At 40.2% G+C, this 20,947-nt stretch overlaps 2 protein-coding genes across 2 annotated transcripts; both read left to right on the forward strand.

The window, feature by feature from the left end:
* Positions 1-310: 310 nt before the first annotated feature.
* On the forward strand, positions 311-4,187 carry LOC126392289 (zinc finger protein 706). The gene is made up of 3 exons (XM_050047614.1): positions 311-440; positions 1,406-1,554; positions 2,568-4,187. Exons 2-3 carry the CDS (start codon positions 1,420-1,422, stop codon positions 2,661-2,663), a joined length of 231 nt encoding a protein of 76 aa, XP_049903571.1. The 5' UTR covers positions 311-440; positions 1,406-1,419; the 3' UTR covers positions 2,664-4,187.
* Positions 4,188-8,062: 3,875 nt separating this feature from the next.
* Positions 8,063-20,750, forward strand: LOC126392418 (14-3-3 protein zeta-like). The gene is made up of 6 exons (XM_050047801.1): positions 8,063-8,197; positions 10,707-11,018; positions 16,440-16,563; positions 18,316-18,479; positions 18,679-18,774; positions 19,660-20,750. The coding sequence occupies exons 2-6, from the start codon at positions 10,716-10,718 to the stop codon at positions 19,714-19,716; spliced, it is 744 nt and encodes a 247-aa protein (XP_049903758.1). The 5' UTR covers positions 8,063-8,197; positions 10,707-10,715; the 3' UTR covers positions 19,717-20,750.
* Positions 20,751-20,947: the final 197 nt, after the last annotated feature.

A 20,947-nucleotide genomic window follows, 5' to 3' on the forward strand; every position in this document is an offset into this window, starting at 1 on the left:
CAAGCAGACAGAAAATGTTGAGCAAATAGTCACCTATACATGTGGTTTTCAGAGTTGTGTTTTTATGGGTAAAGGGCTCCTTTTACACTCATAAACTCTGGTACATTCGTATTTAATGTTGTTTTTTATTATTATTTTATCTGCTTTATTTTATCTGCTGACGTTGAAGCAAGAGAGGATAGAACGTGTGCTGCCTTTAAGTGCTGTCGGAAATGTTCCTATCCCACCCATATCCCTGCAACATCAACTGCAAGGCGTAGGCCTATTTGTGAACGCATCTGTCGCTACCAATGACAACACTTGAAAGCAGCACAGTGCAGGGCATGCGCAGAAGTGCAGAGTGAGGACAAACCAGTAGAAGCTGCGGAAGAGAACTTAATATAGCGTTTCTTTAATTTTACTTTGGTGGCTATCTTCAACAATACATTTATTTATCACTGGTAAGGCACTTACAAAATGTGTATTACCACTCTTAATGCTTAATATCTATCAGCATTCCTATTATCTGCATGTGCTCTAACCTAGCGTCGGCGATAGCAACCGGCTAACAGAATGCTTGACTCTCCAGATTATTAGGAAATTAAATTGATGTTTTTTATTTCTTCTATAAACGTACTTGGAGATGTGAGTTTATGTTCATAAGACGACCCTGTCTTCCACGCTATACCTTTGCAACCGTCGCTGCTCGGTGGTTGGCTGAAGTTGAGCTAAACCAGTCCTAGCGGATACCGTTAGCTAAGGTTAGTGTTAATAGCCGTATGAGAGCAGTGCATGGCGGGGACTGACCTCACAGCACCCATAGTGCTCATGGGTGGAGGGCATTTTTAATGGAAAAGGTTGCCGCGTAAGTTAATGTGAAGTTACAGCCATAGACAGCAATGGGCACTCCTGTCCAACACACATTTTTTGTTATTACTAATTAACCCCAGTGTATTGATAGACTATCAGTCCCTCCAACGTTAATATCAGTCAAAAACAAAACCATATCACTGACCTAGTTCCAGTAGTCTGTCTATAATAACTTTGAATATGTGCAGTCTGATTTTCTTTGGGGAAATTTCCAAGTTAATTGCCTTATTCATGTGACCCAAAAAAACAGCAATAACCTAGTTTTTGAAGATGTTTCCAGCCACTGCTTTCTTTCACATTTGAAGTATGTTGATCCTAAAGACAGCTATCCTTAAATTGTAAATCATCAAGGTGGCTTCATCAGAAGCCTCAGGTGGTGTAATTGCTTAGTGTTTCCAGGCGGTGGTCCTTCAGTCCTTCTGTGCTTAACATTTTCTTCTCCATCCGCTTCACAGAAGTCATTGTGTGCAAGCTAGGTTTTGTGGTAAATTAAGTTAATGGCTCATCACCTTCTCCATGGTGTTGTGCTGATCACATTCCTGTATAATTTCTTCAGGTCTAGCGTCAGATATGGCCCGTGGGCACCAGAAGTTCCAGTCCCAGCAGAAGAATGCCAAAAAGCAGGCAGACATCAAGAAGAGTAAAGGCCATGACCAGAAGGCAGCAGCAAAGGCTGCTTTAGTATACACCTGCACCGTGTGTCGGGTATGTGCCTAGGCGGTAAACAGAAGCAAGAATAAAATTATTCTTCTATGAGCTTGATACCATTTAACCGTCAAGTTAGGATAGAAATTAGTGGAGATGATACATGTCGTTGTTCGATACAATGAGTAGTCTAAGTAGGATTCAGGCAAGCCTGGTACCCCATCATTTCACACCACAGATTGTTGTAAACATACTTCCCAAACCCACCACTTTCAGTGAAACATAGCAGGTCCACAATCCCTGCCTGTGTCATCCTTTGGGGATTATAACCACTTATTGTTTATGCTCTTGTAGACACTCTGAAAGTGTTAAAAAGCCCTCAGAAAATGGTTGAAGAGGCTCTGCCCAAATTTTTTATCTTATCGAGACTGGCTGACAGTCACACCCTCCTCAGTAATTGTTCAGATGCACTTTGCAGGTATGAAAATAGGCAGAACTCCAAGTGCTTTGTGAAGTCTTCTCTGCACATTCCTTTTGTCTCTACCTCCACCAGTGTCTGTGTTTGCTGCTAAATTGCACTCACTCCTGCAGCACTCCTGTGCTCAGCAGCTGGGACAGATATGTGCTGATATGCAAACTCTTGCATACTTCCTGTCTACACTTTCTAATAAACACTCACCAGGAAAAGTGGCTACGTGTATGTCACCTGTAAATGCAATAATGTATTTGCTTTTGCCCCTTAAGTGATCTGTTGTGCAAGTGATTATTGACAACCAGCCTCTCACATCACCTATTAAGGTAGAGGTTCTGAAAAAACAAGTTGCATTTTTATCATGGTGGACTGTGCGTCTTTTGACCCGTCATGTGACTTTGTTGTGAAACTACAGGTATCTATGGTGCTGTTGGTGTACCTGGGCAAACTGATATAATCAGATGAGGAAACACTGAAAATAAGCAAGACTCTGCTGAACGCCTTGTATATTGATAGCATTTTTTAAGTGTGCTTTTCAATTACTGTTTGTTTAAATGTATATTTTCAAAATTTTCACTTTTTCTTTCTTACACCTTCTCAGACACAGATGCCCGACCCAAAGACCTTCAAGCAGCACTTTGAAAGCAAACATCCAAAGGCCCCAATGCCCCCGGAGCTGGTTGGTGTGGAGGCGTAATAGATTGATCTCTCTTAAAGTAAGACAGTTGTGGTTGATTCCGGACAGGCTTCTACATTTTGCAATGTTTTAGATAAAATATCTTCAGTCCAACTTCAATTATTCCCCTATGCTGCCTAATTTAGATATGGTGTATGCGTGTTTTATGCAGGTGTGTGACTGGCCCAAGGTCTTATTTCCAAATTGGAGTTTTTATAAAACTATCCTTAACATGCCAGAATTTGGCCGAGGGCCAGTAGTGAAGGTAGACACACTGCAGATAGCTACCCTCTTTTTGGCCTGTGCCAAAAATGTATATGTTTTTATCTCCGATTGTATGCAATATTTCTATCTGATCATTTCAAAATGTTATGCTGACAAGACTAGCTTGTCCGTGGGCTCTACCACCATTACACCACCTCAGGGCTCCTACAGTTTCAGGACAAGCTTTGAATTCAGAAGAAAATGTGAACTTGGCACTGGCTCAGCTGAACAAAGTCATAATACTGAGATGATAATTGGAAGTCATCTGCATCCAAAGCCAATGTACTGTGAAACCCGTTATGGATTTTGGCTGAATCTGATTTGTGATGTGCCAGTATTGGGCTCGTAAATCTAGTTTATTCAGAATAGTTTTGGAGTTCACAGTGTGCTTGGAAAGACACTTATTCAAAACCATTACTAATGCTTTTTTTTTTTTTTTTTTTTTTTTTTAGTAGATTCAGATTTACTTCCAGTCTGCACTGATCTTTTTTCCCGTGCTTGGGTAATTTTTTAAATTTCATAACAAGTCTATCATTTTTGTTGATATGAAGAATATATTAAACACACTGTGCTACATGGGCGCTGAAATTGTGTGTTGCATTGCCTCAGATCCTCATGAAATGTGTCTAGTTCATGTCCAATGTTAAACTTTCTCATGTGCAACAGAGTTGTAAAAGTCGACCAGAGAGGGCACTGCAAGTCTGCACACAGCAAACCCTTCCATGACACAATTTCCTCGACTCATATGACTGCATAAAACATTTATATTATCATTCACCCTGTTAGACGTGGTCTGTTGACTGAATTGGGGTGAAGATAAAGGTTTGCACTGGATGTTTTAAATGATAACGCATTGAGCTTCTCCTGTTCTCCCAGTTTGTCATTGTAATAAGTATGTGGCATAATTGTGTGCACCGCCTTAGTGTTTGATGATGATTTAGTTCATCACTTTTGTATTTTGCAGTGTAACGTGTCTCACACTGTCATCTCAAAGGCATATGTGAAAACAATCCCAAGTACAGTCTCACACTGTTTTGTGTTATCCCATCCCGATGGTGCAAAAGTATTTCAACTCTTGCCCTGCATTAAAATTATAATTAATTTATAGAAAGGAACTATTTTCAAAACATTTAGACCTACTGTTCATTAACCACTGACATTGTATCACTGTGCTAAAGTCTGGACTGACTACCAGGCATGTTTTTACTTTTGTAATAATCATATCTTTGTCCACACAATGTTATGTATCCCCTTTTAATAAAGGTGTTACTTTTATATGAACCATTTTTAAGTTGTGTTTTTTTTTTAATCATGTATAAATGTATATATGTTTGACTGTTTGCGTTAGGTTGTTGTAGCCTCTACCTGCTGTATGGATCATTAGTGTAATGCTGATTCAGACCTTACTGGTTGAGACTGATGTGTATTTATATCATAAACAGTACAGTTAACATTAATGCGCCAATTACATGTGATAAGGGAATGCAATGAAAGTGGAAATTCATTTATAATGAATTGCACTTTCTCATCTACCTCTACTCTAAAGTCCTTTCAGTTAGTGCGCTAAACCTAATAAATTATAATTGTTTTATTAGCTTTTCAGGTTACACCCTGATGAGAGAACAAGACTCTTGTTGCTCGTCCACGAAGTGTTGATAAAACCAATTCTATATTTAAGAACAAGAAATGTAGTATGGAGGTAATAATGAATAACTGCTTCAGTGGGAATGTTGCAAGAACTTACGAACACCAATAATGTTGGTTCTTATTTAGTAACACACTTGGTATTAAAGTATTAAATGGTTGCTTCAGAAGATCTGTGTGATCTGGATGGACATATATATATGATGGATGCTGCTGATGTCAAGACAAGAAAACTCATAACACATGGAGGGTTCCAGCCAAAGTCCAGCACCCTGAGACTATGAACAGCAAAAAGAGGGAGGGCGTGGATTTGTGAGTGTCAGGGCCACCATTTAGGTTGAAACAAGGAGTATCCAAGTATACCCTGAGCACCAGATCCATAGAGGCAGTGGTCTACCATAGCAGACAGGGCCCCAGGTGCAGGCCGTGCAAAGAGGGCCCTGAGACAGTCCAGCACATAGTAGCAGAATGTAATCACACAAGTAGCTGGAATAGTTTACAAGAACATCTGTGCTGAGTATGAACTAGAGTCTTCAAGTCCCAATGAGACACAGGACCGGAAGTGGTTGAGAACAACAGGGCTAAGATCCTGTGGGAGTTCCAGACTGATAAGCAACTGCTAGCTAACCAACCAGACAAAGTGGTCGTTGATAAGGAGCAGAAGAGGGCAGTCATGGTAGCTGTGGCAACCCCAGCTGACAGTAACATCAGGAAGAAAGAACATGAAAATACTGAGAAGTACCAGGGGCAGAAGGAACAACTGGAACAGATGTGGAAGGTGAGGTCCAGATTGGTCACAATGGTAATAGGAGCATTCGGGGCTGTGACCCCAAAACTGGGAGAGTGGCTTCAGCAAATTCCAAGTACAACATCTGACGTCTCTGTCCAGAAGAGTGCAGTCCTAGGAACAGCTAAGATACTGTGCAGAACCCTCAAACTCCCAGGCTTCTGGTAGAGGACCCCAGCTTGAGGAAAGACAAACACCACTTGTGGTAATGGTTACATTCAAGTCTGGGGCTTGATAGTATGACTTCATCAAAAATAGAAAAACTCAATCATTTTGAAGTTAAACATATCCTCTCATCCCAACAAATTATGTAATCAAATTGGATCCAAAATGATTACACACACAGTACCTCCATTTGTCATAGATGCGCCCACATGCAGGTGGAAATTCTGAATATGTACCTACTACAATAACTGTACACTGTAATAATAATCATAAGAGCTATTATTAATACCTAATGTAGCACCTTCCTAAGCCAGGTTATAGAGTTTGAAAAGTGATTCAAAATCAAGACATAAGACAAGGTTACAAAATGACAGTAGTGGAGGAAAGGATACATGTGCAGTTTCTCCTGTTACTTCACAATTTTTCACTATTTTTCCTTTGTTTTATTGTTTTATGTCCATGTTTGTGTGCCTGCCTGGCAATACCTCCAAAACAAGTTGCTGCATCTCAATGGGTTTATCCTTGAAAGGAATACTCCTTTGATTTACTATTGTACTTTCATAAAGTTGGGGCACCTACAAAAGACAGATTTAAAAAATGGCCAGGATTGAAGGCTAACACATCCGTGTGCTTTTCACACTTCATGCTCCTAGTTCAGGGCTGAGCTAACTTAGCCACTACACCCACACACACACACACACACTGTTATACTAAAGTTAACCTGAGCTCAGAGCTATACAATTCACACTGCACTTCTCCTAACCCTGGGTTATGTCAGTTGACACACATACCACATGTAAACATTCTAAAATTCTTTTGTTAACTAAGCCCCATTTTTACACTGGCAGCTTTTAGCCCTGGATTAAGTCCATTTTTCAGGGATAACCCTGCAAACTCAGGGCTAACCCTGCTCCAGAGCAGGGCCAACAAGCCCTACACTGATGTTAGGGTTAGCACACTTGGATTGGGTCAGGATCATGCCAATGTGATATAATAACTGATTATTTTTTTAATTTAAGGTATGTTTAGACATTCACTGATAAATTTCAGAATGTTGCTGGAAAACACTTCAACTCTCGTAGTCATTTGTAAGTGTGTGTGTGTGTTCAAGTTCACGGTTGATAGCCAGCCTGACTGAGAACTCACCTAACCAGTTATGTGTCTTTCAATTGTCACCCAGCTTACTTATTTCCTCTACCTGAAATCCCCTTTGGTGACACTAAACTCTCCCTGGACCACACCTTGACAAGGGAGAGGGCTCACATTTTTCTTTTTCTTTTTTGCACTGGTGGCTGTGCATTTTTACCACCGACACTGTTTGATCTGCCCTTAAATAGGTTACAAGCTTGAAATCTTGGCCCAAGGGGAAAACATGTGACAAGGCAAAAATAGCTTCACTCTCTCCCCTTGGAAACCAACCAGAATGCAGAAATAGTAGTTTCTATTAGGCAAGATATACTGTAGCACAGTGTCCTGTGTTCTAGTTTGTGATGCCCTCAGCATCTCAAGCAATTCCAGACACAATTTCACCACTGTGTGAAAAATAAGAACATCTTATTATGTTAGAGAAATATCACTCTGGTAGCTAAAGAGCTTGACAGGCTCTAGATAAAATGTGACCCCATCACCAATTAGCTTCACACAGATCTGTGTCACAGCACCCAATTCGTGGGCAACGTTTAAGGCTTAAAGGGGAACACCATCTGAATTAAGAATTCAAATATATTGTTTCCATGGCCAGGGAATGTTCAATCAATAATTATGAATATGAGCTACTCTATCTCAAAGCCAGAAAATAGAGTCTCACAAGTCTCAAACGTGTGATAGGTCTGGAGGTGCTCCATAAACAATAAATGGGAGCCTGATTTTGTTGACCCACCAAATATTTTTTTTTTAAATACCCAAATGAGCTTTATTCTATTGTAGTGTTCTCTGTTCTGAGACAGAGCATATACACATAAACTTATGCAACGTATTTCACCTGCAACATTTTTCACAATCCATTATCAGTGGAGCAGATCCAGACTTAATACCCTATGGCATCACAGATTTTAGTTTTAGCAGCAGAGAGATGTTCATGTTTAGTAATATTTTTGAACTGGCTTAGACCGTAGAAATGATATGTATGACTTTTGAAAATAGGCGTAGTTCCCTTTTAAAATTCCTGTCAGTGTTAGTCACTATAGTCTCTCCTTCTGTTCTGATACATATTTGTGACGTGCAGTAGGACAAAGGATGATGTCTGAACCGATATCGACTTTCATATCAATTACTGTTCGGTGTTTCAAGTTATGTTTCCATAAATGTGTGAATCCCCGTACTCAGATGAAACAGCATTACACATTGAATTTAATGAGGCGGGCTTGTAATGCATTTGGGGTTATAAACTGACTACATACAAAAACATCGAACTGTTTTAACAGCGACTGAATTGTTTGTAATAATGTAACTGTAATAATTTGTGGTAATTTGCCTAAAAAGGACTAGGGAAGTAATAGTAATGGAGGAAGAAACTACACCTCCCACAATGTCTCGTGTTCGGTTGCCTTGGTACCGTTTGACGTCAGTCAGGGGGGACTCGGCCTTGGAGTGGTGTGATTGGAGGGAAACCCCGTGGACTGCATTCAGACAGAGGGGCTGAGGGAGTCAGCTGTAGCTTGGCACGTCGAAATCACTGCTATCTGCCAGTATTCAGGTATGAATGGACTAACAGCTTTTAAAACTGCACTTTTACGTTTTCATAATTTATCGTTGGGTGTTCGTACTCATCGTAGAATATAGTCGTAATGGAAGCGCATCGCCTCCAGCTAACTGTGGGGCTGCATGTAGCGACGACAATCGTCAGATCCAAGAACAATGGCTAGCTTAGCTGCAGTTTGGGATATGTCTAATACCTGGTTTTAGAATGGACAATCATACGGGCGGACATGGAAGGCGGGTCAGGTCGGAAGTTGAAGCTCTGATAGTCTATTGCCTTGACTGCAAACGTTAAACCTGATAACGGAAGTATTTTGTTAATTAGTTGAATGTGTTTGTCGGTTGTTAAGAAATTATTAACGTTACTGTTAGGCAGCTGTGATGGGTATGTATTGTCTTTGTCGCGTTTAAATATGTCCTTTTTTCATCCGGTAATTATTCTTAATCCCAGTTTTAGTTTCCGTGATACTACAAATTTGCTGAAAGGGCCAGCAAGGTACAGTTACATCCGTGGCCTGGTAACTTACTGTAGCATATTTATTAGGGTGTAGAGTAGGTTTATCCATTTGCAAACTATCAAGAGTGATTCATATCTCATCTGCCACCAGACAGCCAGCGAAACTCTGATGCACACCTTTTTGTAAAAGCTTTGCTTCGAACAAACTATGCCACTCATTTTTCGGTTCGTGCTGAACAGAAACGTTTGAAAGTGCGTGTACACATTTATCAAAGTAGCTACAAAAATGGGTGTAACACCTAGCCCATTTAGAAAAGCCGTCTAGCTTGGAACGCTTCTGTTTCAGGAAATAGTCGGCGCCATACTGGAAACGGGTCACGAGGGCCTAACTGTCGCGGTTGCTTTTACATTTTTGCCTTTTATTCGTCTGAACTTGTTAAATTCAAGTAAACACAAATGAATATAGTCGCTTCTGGTCTCGTTTCTGTCAAATACACTCGTGTTAATCAAATTAAAGCGCTGTAATTTAGCACTTTAGTTTCTGTGTTCTCGCTTGTTGGGCGAGCCACAGGTAGAGGGATGGGTGTGGTGTCTGTGTAGACGATATAAAGAGGAGACATTGGCGTATACCCTGGAGGCTTGCCAGCAATACATGATCGAGTCCTTCTTGCATGTGTCCGCACCGGCGAATAATCTCTTACAGCCATACGTGACTTAAACTGTAACTAGAATATTAACGTTACTTTTTGTTGCATAATTATTTATCGATTTGACTGTGTATATACACCGACATACTCGTGGGTCAATTTGCATCATGTCCATGGGTACATTGCCCGCCCCTGCCCGGAAACTGTTAAAATTCCTACAAAATGATCAGATCGCATTCTGTTTGTAGGATTTTGCAAACCTCAAACTGTAAAACACTTTTATGTGATTAAGTGATTTGGATTTTTGCGCGAGTGTTTTGGAGTGGTGTAGTAATGCCAGAATACTCAAACAAATTTGTCTTTGTTTAACACGTGCTTCCTGCATTGTATTGTCACAAAAGTCCTCAGTTTGACAGAGAGTAGTAGTTGTGTGTTTTTCTTAAATTGACACAAATGACAAATTCTTCTGAAGAGGACTTGTTGTCAAGTTTAGGAAATGGTCTGCTTTGTAATTTCAGAAATTTTATAATGTTTTCTAGTTTATTTGTGGGCGTGTATTTTAACTCTCTACATAGGGTGTTTGTAGAATTAGGTATTTTCCCTGTATGTCAGGGCAGATTTTGAGCACATCACACTACATGCACTCTGGAATGGAAAAAAAGCCATTGATTCTGTGAAACCCCACTGGCTATTAGGGATGGGTCGAACGGATGTAGGCTATTGATCTAGTAATGAGAATTCCTGTGTGTTGAGTGTTTGTGTCAAGTCTATGCAAGGACTGCATTTACATTATATCTGCTGGTAACTTACTTTTCTCCTCTTACCAACCTATAACACTCAACACTGCGTAGTAACTTGCAGGGCCAATACATACAGTGCTATGATTCAGTGGCCGATAGTAGTATTGCAACTGTGCTCAAATCAGAAGGCTCACAAGCCTACTTTAATGCAACTGCGTCTTTACTCACCTTATTGAGTTTACAAAGATGCATTTAAAAAAATATATTATTTTATATTTTATTTTATTATATTTAGCTTAAGCATAGTCAGTGTACTCTTGCTTTTGGGCTCACTTTATGTATGTAATTGACAACTCTTACTGCTGCCCTTTCACTTCCATAACCTTAGAACTGCAGCAAGTCTCAAAAAAATAGTTGCATCATAAGCCTCAACTTCAGTTAAACCAACAAATGATTTCTCTTTGCTGATAGTTGAGACACCCATTAGCCTCGTTAGTTGCTCTTGACAGAGTGTCAAGAGCAACTAACTACAATGTTTTAATTGTTTTTGCTGTACCCATTACTAATGGTTTGTTCTGGCAAATAGATAGTGATCCAAATATAGAAAACTCACTGAATTGACCACCAGCTGTCCTCCTTTCTTCTCTGCTTTTGTTTGTCCAGTGAGCAGTCATGAGTGAGGCACCCCAGAAGGAACTGGTGCAAAAGGCCAAGCTAGCCGAGCAGGCCGAGCGCTATGATGACATGGCCAGAGCAATGAAGGCTGTGACAGAACATAGTGAGGATCTGTCAAACGAGGAGCGGAACCTGCTGTCAGTCGCCTACAAGAATGTGGTGGGTGCCCGCCGCGCCTCATGGCGTGTGCTCTCCAGCATTGAGCAGAAGACTGAGACCTGCGAAAGGAGGCAGGCCATGGCCAAAGAGTACCGGGTAAAGATTGAGGAAGAGCTGAAAGACATCTGCCAAGACGTGCTGGTGAGATTGATAACATTTAATTCAACTTTGGTAGCTTTATCTATCTGTTAAAGCTTGTCGTCATTTAGGCATAGGTGTCCTTATCAATTTTATATGTCAAGATGCATGTCTGAAAGAGGCTCATTTGTCACAATGGGGTTAACATTAATTGTCCAAGGCTCTGTATACTGCATGGTAAAAGATGGGGAAATTTTAACAATTTAGTCTCATCTGATATCATGTAGTGTCAGATGAACATTTTATGCTAACCACAAAGTGGATTAATAGTCTTCAGCAAGTGTTACTAGATGTTGGGCAAGTCAAAATTATGGGTTAAAGAAGTAGCTGATGGGATAAAAAAGCAAGCCTCTTAACAAAATTTGTAGAAAATTTACCTCATGCAAATTACTTGAGCCAGTCATCTCCTTTTGACATTCAGATTATGTGAAGAAATGCTGGATGACAGAGTCTTACTCCACAGTTATGCCTCCCTTCAACAGCTCATGCTGTTGGATGTGTCATTTCTGTCAACAAGACGCAGTGGACCTTGTAGAGACGTGCCACACCTTGAGTGCTTCATTTGTCTCTGGCTTACAGCAATTTTGCATACGTTTTCTGCTTTAAATTATCTGTCATTGGTGATGACCTATAGCTTATCACAACATTCTTCCTCACACAGCTTATACTTAGCTTACATTGATTTGGGTCGTCATTGATGGTCTGAGTTAGCCAGATTTGTCAACAGTATGTGAAGTGGTAACTGTGTTAATCCTTTTAAGTCAGACTGACTTATGGTAATGCTCCAAGTGGGCCTCTCTCATTACACCTGCAGCAGCAGCAGCTCTTTTGAAATGATACGAACTTCCCCATTTGATCAGCAGTGCATGCTGCAGTCAAGTTATGAATGGATAACTCCAAGATAAGAGAGTAAGAAAACACAATGTATGAACTCAGACTGTGCAGGAAATTATGTTTAATAACAGTCAGTGGCCGCTTTATTAGGTACATCTGATCAATCTAATGCAATCATCTACAACCTCCCTGCCTTAACATCTATCTTTACAAAGCTTATGGTGTTCCACCTTAGCCCTTTTACACTGCACTCAGCCTGGGGCTGAGACAGCATTCACACTGGCACAATCAACACACATTCCAAGTGGGCTAAACCTGACTTTAGCCTGGGGCTTGCTGCCTCTGTTCCGGAGCAGAGTTAGCCATGAGTTTGCAGGGTTATCACCTCAAAATTGACTGTGTTGTTTTAGCACCACTTTCACATAAAGCCTTGCTATTGGCAACATTGTAAGGCTGCGTACTGTTTAATAGTAGTAATGCGCTACTCTAGAACGTAAACATTAAGCTACTTTCACACGACTACTTTCCCTAAAAGCAAAGCGTATTTACAAGCTTCTGCTGCGGTTCAGGGCTGCGATGACAGGCAGGTGCTTTGGTGAATGTCCCTGATGGAAGTGCAAGCTAGCTTGGCACCATGTAAATAACTGTCTCGTTTATTAGTGTACAGAGCATTAGAGAGCAATACAGGCTTTTCTGTGTACATTTTACGATAGAGGTTTTACTCTGATGAGAAGCTGCTGAAAGACCCTATGGTTAGTGCATGTGGACTGTTGAGGTTTTTTCCACAGAAAGACTGGAGTAACTAATTTGAGAAATTAGTGAGACAGCCAACCTCGTTGTACAATGTAGAATTACTTTTCATGTTTTTCCTAGGCCTAATCAAACATCCATGCTGATGTCAAAGTGCCAGCATAAAAATTAGCATGTCTCATTAGAGTTTTGGCATGCAAGAGACAAACCTCAATGTAGCTATCTCTTGTTTTCACTGCATGTGTCCCCAGATGATGATGATAATGACAATAGACCCTGGGCAGAAGGACCAGAAAGACCTTCATCAGTGTTGCACAGTGGCTTGGAATGATTTAAGTATCTACACAATAAAAGAAGATAAACATTTGCTTCTCCTTGGAAAAAACACACCAGACCCAATAAGGTTATTCAATGTGATAAGTGTTAGACCCCCCCTCAAAACTTAGTGACAGTTTTTCCATTGATTCATAGTTTAATCACTAATTTTTGTCACTGATCATAACCTAAATAGTTTCATACTTCCCTATGTACATATCTGAAGTATTGTAGCGATCTATAGAATCTCTGCTGCTCTGTTCTTCTCTCAGCCTGTGCATTATCTGCCTGGTGACTCACTATGTCCTAATCCTATAATGACAGCAGCTGAGCCACCAGCTCTCTGGCTCACTGACCTCCACTTTGGCCGAACAGCCTTATGGGGACTGAAATAGAGGATGGATGAGAGTAAAGAGGGCAGAGGAGGATGGGGTATAGGACAGGGATAAGGCTGGGGGTATACTTGAAAAGGGAGTATTTTGTGAGAGGTGTCATTCAACCACATCTAAAGATGTGTTCCTGTTCTGAATGGCTACACTTCAAGGCGGAATGAAAAGACAGCTGTTATGGAGAGGGTAAAACATGATGATTCAAATTCGTTGTACTGATTACTAACCTGTTTTCTGGCCCATCTGTGATGTCAAACGTGACACATCCCCAAAAACAAAACAAAACAGAAAGGCACACTTTTCCACTGGCAATAGGAAAGCAGTTTGTTGCTTATTTTCAGTAGTTTTTTTCTTTCTTTTTCTTTTTCCCCCATTTAAAAACCCCACATACACTGAACACACACACACACGCACACACACACCTCATATGCGTACTTTGATTAATATTTATCTGATTTCCAGGATATTCTGCAGAAACAAAATGACTAGTTCTATTCAAGAGGGCAGAAATCTACAAAGAAGCTTGTAGTACGCATTTTCTTTTAGGAACATGACTGTTTCCTGTTCCTCCATGCTCTACTTTACGTCTTGGCTTGCTTGCGTTTCCCTTTGAGGGAATCTCTCACAGTTCTACGTAGGGCTGCACGGTATATGCGGTAGACGGTAGAAATGATATAAATTTGGCCCACGGTAGAGAATTGCGCTCTACCGTCCTATCGTCGATGACGTCATCGCACCTGCCTCAGTGTGAAAATGGCTGCAAGCACAGAGACAGCGGAGCAAGAGGAGCTGGTTCACGTCCGTGATTTAGCGTAGCACGTGCAACATGTGTTGCTGGAGAACTTGTGAGTGAGTGAGTTAATGTCTTATGAACAGCCCCGGACTTCTCAGACTCTTTTAGCGACTTACCGCTCAGAGGGAACTCATTCAGTGTCTCCTCTGGCAGCAGCACAGCATCTCTCCCTCTCCTCTCTCGCCGTGCGCACACGGGAGTTGGTTTTTGGCAAGAGAGTTTGTCATAAACCTTTGGTAATGTAAACCTATGAGACGCTAGGGGCTCCACAAAAAACTCCATATGTGAATGTGTGATAGTTGTGGTATCATAGCAGCCTGTCACAGGTTACAGCGTGATGATTAGAGGAGAAATGGCAGAGCATAAAGGTCCAGGTGGAAAAAACACAACTCAGTCATTTAGGATTTTGCTAAAAGAAGGAAATTACCTTTTGATATAGATCCCTAGGGGCATTTTGAACCATAGAGTACTGGGTTTTAATTTTGAGTTTTGAGATCTGCATTCTGCACAATAAATGCTCTAAAAAATACATTATATCTTTGCTTTTGTTGTTTTGTTTTTTTTTATCAATTTAGCTTTGCTAAGGGACTACAAAACCCATTCAGAAACACTTCTATTATAACTTTTACACCTAAATTTATACCGCGATATATACCGTTGCCGTGAAGGGATTCGATTTATACCGTGATATAAATTTTAGGTCATACCGCCCAGCCCTAGTTCTACGAATACCACAATAATATAGAGGAATAATATAATAGTCAAATAGGACTGTATAGTTTCATTTACTTTGGACTTTTCTGCCGTGGTTGCAGCTTGATTTTAGCTATGCCCTTGCCAGTGGCCCAGTTCCACATTCAGATCCCAGAGGGCTTCCCTGATCCCTCATATCAGTCTAAGAGCATTCGGCAAATGCAGGCACTTACATCAGTCTTGTTTGTTCCATTATACTTGGGATAATGTACAAATGCGCTGCGTAATGAACAGGGTCTTACACAACCTTGCAAAAATCCATGTCTCTAAATCTATTTGGATACTGGTCTGTGTTTGAGCTGTTACTATCACATGGTGGAGTTGTGCAGTGTGACCCTACATTACATTCTTTTTCAGACTGAGTCTGCATATTTCAACTTGTGGCAAATGATCATTTTTACCTTCTACCCAGAGACCCAGACACAGCCCCTAACATTACTGTTTCCATGTAAAGAGCATTGGGCAGGCCCTTAACTTATGCCATCTCAGCTCATAGCTTTAGAAATCAAGAGGCTTTTAAAGTTAAGGGCAGGTATAGGCTGGGATTATCATCACTAATGGCATTGGGAATTCTGCTTTTCTGCTTTCTCAGAAATGTATATGGCACACTTTGTCATGGCTGCTGTTGGGGAGAAAAAACATGAAAATGTCAGTGTGGAAACTACATTAAACTCCACAGTTAAGACATGATGAGATCAAATCTGCACTTAAACTGAAGTATTAAATCATGTTTATGTAAAGGCAGTATTTAATTCTCTTTGTCCCATACCGCGTTAACATAGTAGATTAACAGCACTCTTTAGATAGTGAATTAAGGTGCACTCCAACCACTTAACACAATAGGTACGCTGTTCCCTGTCAGCTAAATTTCAGGTTAGCAGCAGGGAGAGGCTGTCAAGTGGTGCATGCTTGTGTTGGAAAGAGCCAAGCTGGGCTCTGTGACTGACCTACTTCCTCAGCAAAAGCTCATCAGGAGTTCAGCAGCCTAGCTCTGTCCTCTCTTTCTCCACCCCCTCCATCTTTCATCCATACTCCCATCCTCTGTCTCCTCCACCCTTTCCAACCCTCTACCATCTTCACTCCCCACTCTTATGTCCAGCCCAACCCTTTCTCCTCCCCTCTGCTTTCATGTTATCTACCATCCACACAGATCCACCCTTTAGTGATCTCTGAAGCATCTGTGATGTAACTCAGGCAAAGTCTCAGGCTCAAGGCCTAAGGCTGTTGGAGGTAGCCAGCTCTACCCTCATATAGGTTTGGTGAAAAATGACACTTTGAAATGTTGACCATGATGTTTATTTTATTGGATTGAAACAATGACCATTGCTCTTGTGGGGCCAGAATATTAGTGATGTGTTTAACTGTAAAATTAGCCTTGTTGTAATCCGTGTAAAAATGGCCTTCTTCATCAATGAATTGTGTACTTATTTTACACCCATAGCTGAAGTAAATAAATCAACAGTTTCTGCTGATTTCGAGGGTTGCCAGCCCCAATCGTAAAGTGAGCTATGTATATAGTTAGAGTTAAAAATCTTAGAAAGTTCTTTTTTAACAGTCTGCTATGTCTGTTTTGTTTGTTTTCTGCCACAGGGTCTCTTGGACACGTATCTCATTCCCAAAGCCAGTAACCCAGAGAGCAGAGTCTTCTATTTGAAAATGAAAGGAGATTACTTCCGCTACTTGGCTGAGGTGGCTACAGGAGATCAGAGGACTGGTAAGCAATATATTAAGTGCCATTCATGCCATCTGTGTGTGGGGGTGGTAGGGGTTTATTTTATTATTCATATGTGTATGCTTTGCTTAACTGATATCTACAACTCCTAGCTTAGCCAAATGGAATGTATTAGATTAAAATCTATTACTACTTAAGTATTGACACAAGCCTTATAACATTTGCTCCTCAATGCAGATTACAGTACTGTCACAGCATGCTCCACTGGCAGTAGGAGAAGCTATGTATCTGAATGCTGCAACTTCCTGTTATTGTTGTTGACTGTTAGTGGTTAACCAACAATTAACTAGTTGGTTACGCTTGATACAACAGATGCCTGCAACAAATCAAAACATTAACTTTAAGCAAAAGCCTTTAGTTTTGTAAAATACAACTAATAATAAACTACTGGGCATTAATGGGCCTCAGTCAATCCTAGGCTAGTCTCTGGTCTGCAGTGACCATCTGAAACTCATAGGAATATTCTGTTTGGGATCATTTCATTTTAGTCCTTTATAGAGAAGTATAAGTATGACCACATCTTTTTGGATACAAAGCACCTCATGAGCTATTTGCACCCTAGGGGCTGTCAAGAGACTGAAGCAATATCAATCACTGGTCTCCTCCCATAAACCTTCTTACCACATAGACTGATTTGCAACTGTCTGTCATTTGCAGCTGTTTCTGTTTTACTGATTTCATTCCTATCAAACAAGACAGTGGTCCGCACAATTTTGAGTACTTTTAGTTTTGTCTCGTCTGTTTTTCTAGTGAAATATTTAATTGTTTCACCTCTTGAGCCCATTAAAGAAATGACTCAGATGAAAACAATTGATGCGGGAAAATCACTGCTCATTGACATCTCAGACCTCTTCAGAAGTTCTTGTCAACATCTGGTGTAAATTTCACGTGAATAGCTGCATTGGAATTATGTTAAATTAAAAAGTGTTGATGCGTTGAATACTTACTTCCCCCACTGTATGTAAAGGAGGGATATTTTGCAGGGCTGTTGTAATATGACTAAATTACAGTGCACAAGTTAAAGGAGCTGATGGAATCACATCTTAGTTGAGAGGTACCTTGTATAATTCCATGTGACAAATAAATGTATTGATTGATTGATGAGTCCGGCTCAGCTCAACTCACTTTTAATACCTGGTGCTTTTCTCAATTTCTTTCTCCATTGCAGGAAGTACTTATGTAGGGAGGAGTCTTAGCTGATGATCATAGTGACAAAGCATTGTACTGCTGTGACATTATCTTCAACATGACATAGTGCACATTGCTCCAACACAGAGGAATGTCTGCACTTTGCTAATTGACCATGGCTTGGTTGTACAGCTGCCATTTGATAAAAATCTGTTTTGAGTTTAAAAAAAAAAAAAAAGTGCCCGCTATTGACTTGCAACTGGCAACTTGGCTATTTGAAAAATGTCAGGTTGTCTCTCTCTGATCAATCAGCGCTCTGCAGTGTTTTTACATCACCTTCTAGTATCAGCACAGCTGGTTTAGAACCCTGAGGTGGTACCAAAATATACACCAGGTACTCTCCACAAGTTTTGTCAATGGGAAAACCCAAAAAGAGCCAAGCGTGTGAAGTCATGCTGGTTCCAGGCAGTGGATATGTGGTATAAGATTGCATTAGAATTTTTCTACACTGAAACTTTTCAAAATTCTAAAGTAAATTTTGTCTTTTATTGTCAGTTGGCTGTTTTAATGTTCCAAAACTCTCATGCTCCTTTCTTCCTCTCTCAGGGATTATTACAGACTCAAAGGATGCCTACCAAAAGGCCTTTGACATCAGCAAAGAGGAAATGCAGCCCACGCACCCAATCCGTCTTGGTCTTGCCCTCAATTTCTCAGTTTTCTTCTACGAAATCCTCAACTCGCCTGAACAAGCCTGTGCGCTGGCTAAAAGCGTAAGATCATGATGGCACATATCACTCATACATACATTAAACTGCTCAATGTCATGCAAATATCTTAACATGTCACTTTATCTTTTTTGTGAAGACCACAGAAACTGACCTGAAACATACACATTCTATTGACATAAAAACAGCTTGTTTAAGACCATCATTTTTCCAGCTGTTAAAAATGTGCTTTGAATCCTTTTAGGCTTTTGACGAAGCCATTGCTGAGCTCGATTCACTGAGTGAAGATTCATACAAAGACAGTACACTAATCATGCAGCTACTGAGAGACAACTTGACAGTAAGTTTCCATTTCTTGAACAACATGTACCAACTCAAATGACATTAACAGATTTTGTGCACAAAAAGAATAATACAAATTATAGGACTAACTTATTATTTTCTATTATTCTATTGTTTTCTTTATTGATTATTTTCTCAATTCATTGTTTGGTCTTTAAAACGCCAATCACAGCTTCCTTCCCGTAACCCATGGTGATGTTTTCATATGTCTTATTTTCATTACAACTGTATAATAATGTTCAGAGTCATGGGTACACTGTTTTGGATGTTGCTGTGGAATTTAGTGCTTTGTGCTACACAAAGAAAGTTTGGTTCATACCCTTTGTATCAGGGCAGATGCAAAAAAAAAATACAGAAACAAGAATCTAGAAGTGGCAACATTTGTTTTGTAATCACTAGTGGGATTTGTGGTTTGGGTAAAACTTTCAAGCCACTGATGTGCAAGAATTATCCTGTAATGGTTCAAAGAAAATTCAGGCGAAATCCAGGTTGTTGACATGGCCATCAACAGTTCTGATATTGATTGAACACCTTTGTTACAACAACCATACAGTATCTAGACCAATGTGCATCACCCATAAATATTTGACTGCCAGGTGAAGTGCTGATATTGCAAGATCAGCTTTGACATGAGCATGCAGTAGGTCCCAACAGTAATATAGATGATAAGATTTTTTTTACTGAACAGAGGTTTGTATTTTCCTGGTCACTTTGGAGTAGCGACTATGCAGTACTCTTAACTTTCCATTCAAATGTTTTTTGTTTTTTTTTAAGATTAGATATAAAAGGATGTTGCCCTGTTTACTTTTAGCTCCTCCTCTTTGAACCTCTTGTCCTCTCTCTCACTGCTTCTCTTTCTGCTGCTTGTCCTGTCTTTCCTCAGCTGTGGACCTCTGATAACCAGGTTGAGGGAGATGATCAGGAGGAGTCCAGAGAATGAGCCAGACCCCCATAGTCATCCCTGTCTACCTGCCATCATCCTGGCTCATCTTCATCACGACCATCAACACTGAGACCACCTCATTATTATCATTGTCGTCCAGTTCTCTCCATCTTTTTTCTATTTAGTTCTCTCAACACTCATCTCATTCCTATCGGTTTACTATTCCTCCTTTTGTAGTAACTGTGGGGAAAGGGGATGGGGAGGGAGGGTAAGTTTTAAATTGCGTGGTGGGAGGGTCCATATGGAAGGGTAAAGCGTGTTTGGGGTTGGTTGCTTGTCTGACCTTTTTTGTGTGGGAACAATAGGGTTGTTGGGTAAGAGGGCAAGTTCTCAACTTATGAAACATGCAGCAGGTTGAGTTTTTAGAGTCAGAAAACAGTTATACTTTGTGTGTATCGTATTCATATTAACAATTCTTGATTAACACCATTTTAATGATACATCTGTGGTTTCACAAATTGAGTTGGCTCCTCACATCTTTGGAGACAGCAGCTGTTAGTCTGTACTTGGCAACAGGAATGACAGCAGAGGTAAAGGCAATGGAGGTGTGATGGGAAGTGCTGGAGACAGAAGACAAGGTTGGAACACAAAGGTTACATTCCATTTCCTGTCAGTTGCTCAACTTTCTACTCTATTATTTCGTTTTGTTTTCAGTGACCTGCTTTTGTATTTCTGTGTATCAATTACGAGGTATAGAAAACTTTGAAGAACAAAAAAGCACACAAGCTTGGTATTGATGTTTTTTATGAGCACAGCAAAAAAATCCACATGCTTATCTAGTCACTGCTTTTTTCAAATTAAGATTTTTATTTGATTTGTCTTCTATTCTCCTTTTTTTTTTTCTTTCAATACTTGCCTAAACTGCATGTTGGTAAGAAGTAGTTTGTGGGGATATAAGGATGGTGGTTGTCGGGCGGGCTAGCTTTGTTCATGTCTTTGGAATTTTCATACAGAACACCCAAGCATAACTGTTATTTGGGGGGAAATGTGTAATTTCATGCAAGTGGAATAAAAAAAATAATTTAAAATTTTCAAGTTGTCCATTTGAAGTGATACACTGGTAGTCTTGACTGGTCCAACATCCCGAGAGTTTTTTTTATCTAACATATTTGTATTATCCAATGTCATCTATAAATCAAGTTAATTACTGTCAACTCCCAGGAGTGGTTATGTTGCCTGAGAAACCAGTAAGTTTTGCATAGCTGGATGGTAAATGCAGCAGCCATAT

This window comes from Epinephelus moara, chromosome 6 (assembly GCF_006386435.1).
Source record: "Epinephelus moara isolate mb chromosome 6, YSFRI_EMoa_1.0, whole genome shotgun sequence".
Lineage (NCBI taxonomy): Eukaryota > Metazoa > Chordata > Actinopteri > Perciformes > Serranidae > Epinephelus > Epinephelus moara.

Bases quoted from the DNA above. Each gene is read 5' to 3' on its own strand.
- LOC126392289 (XM_050047614.1), top strand. From the start codon at position 1,420: ATGGCCCGTGGGCACCAGAAGTTCCAGTCCCAGCAGAAGAATGCCAAA. The intron at 1,555-2,567 runs GTATGTGCCTAG...ACACCTTCTCAG, and splicing joins ACACCTGCACCGTGTGTCGG to ACACAGATGCCCGACCCAAA.
- LOC126392418 (XM_050047801.1), top strand. From the start codon at position 10,716: ATGAGTGAGGCACCCCAGAAGGAACTGGTGCAAAAGGCCAAGCTAGCC. The intron at 18,480-18,678 runs GTAAGATCATGA...GAATCCTTTTAG, and splicing joins CCTGTGCGCTGGCTAAAAGC to GCTTTTGACGAAGCCATTGC. The intron at 18,775-19,659 runs GTAAGTTTCCAT...GTCTTTCCTCAG, and splicing joins TACTGAGAGACAACTTGACA to CTGTGGACCTCTGATAACCA.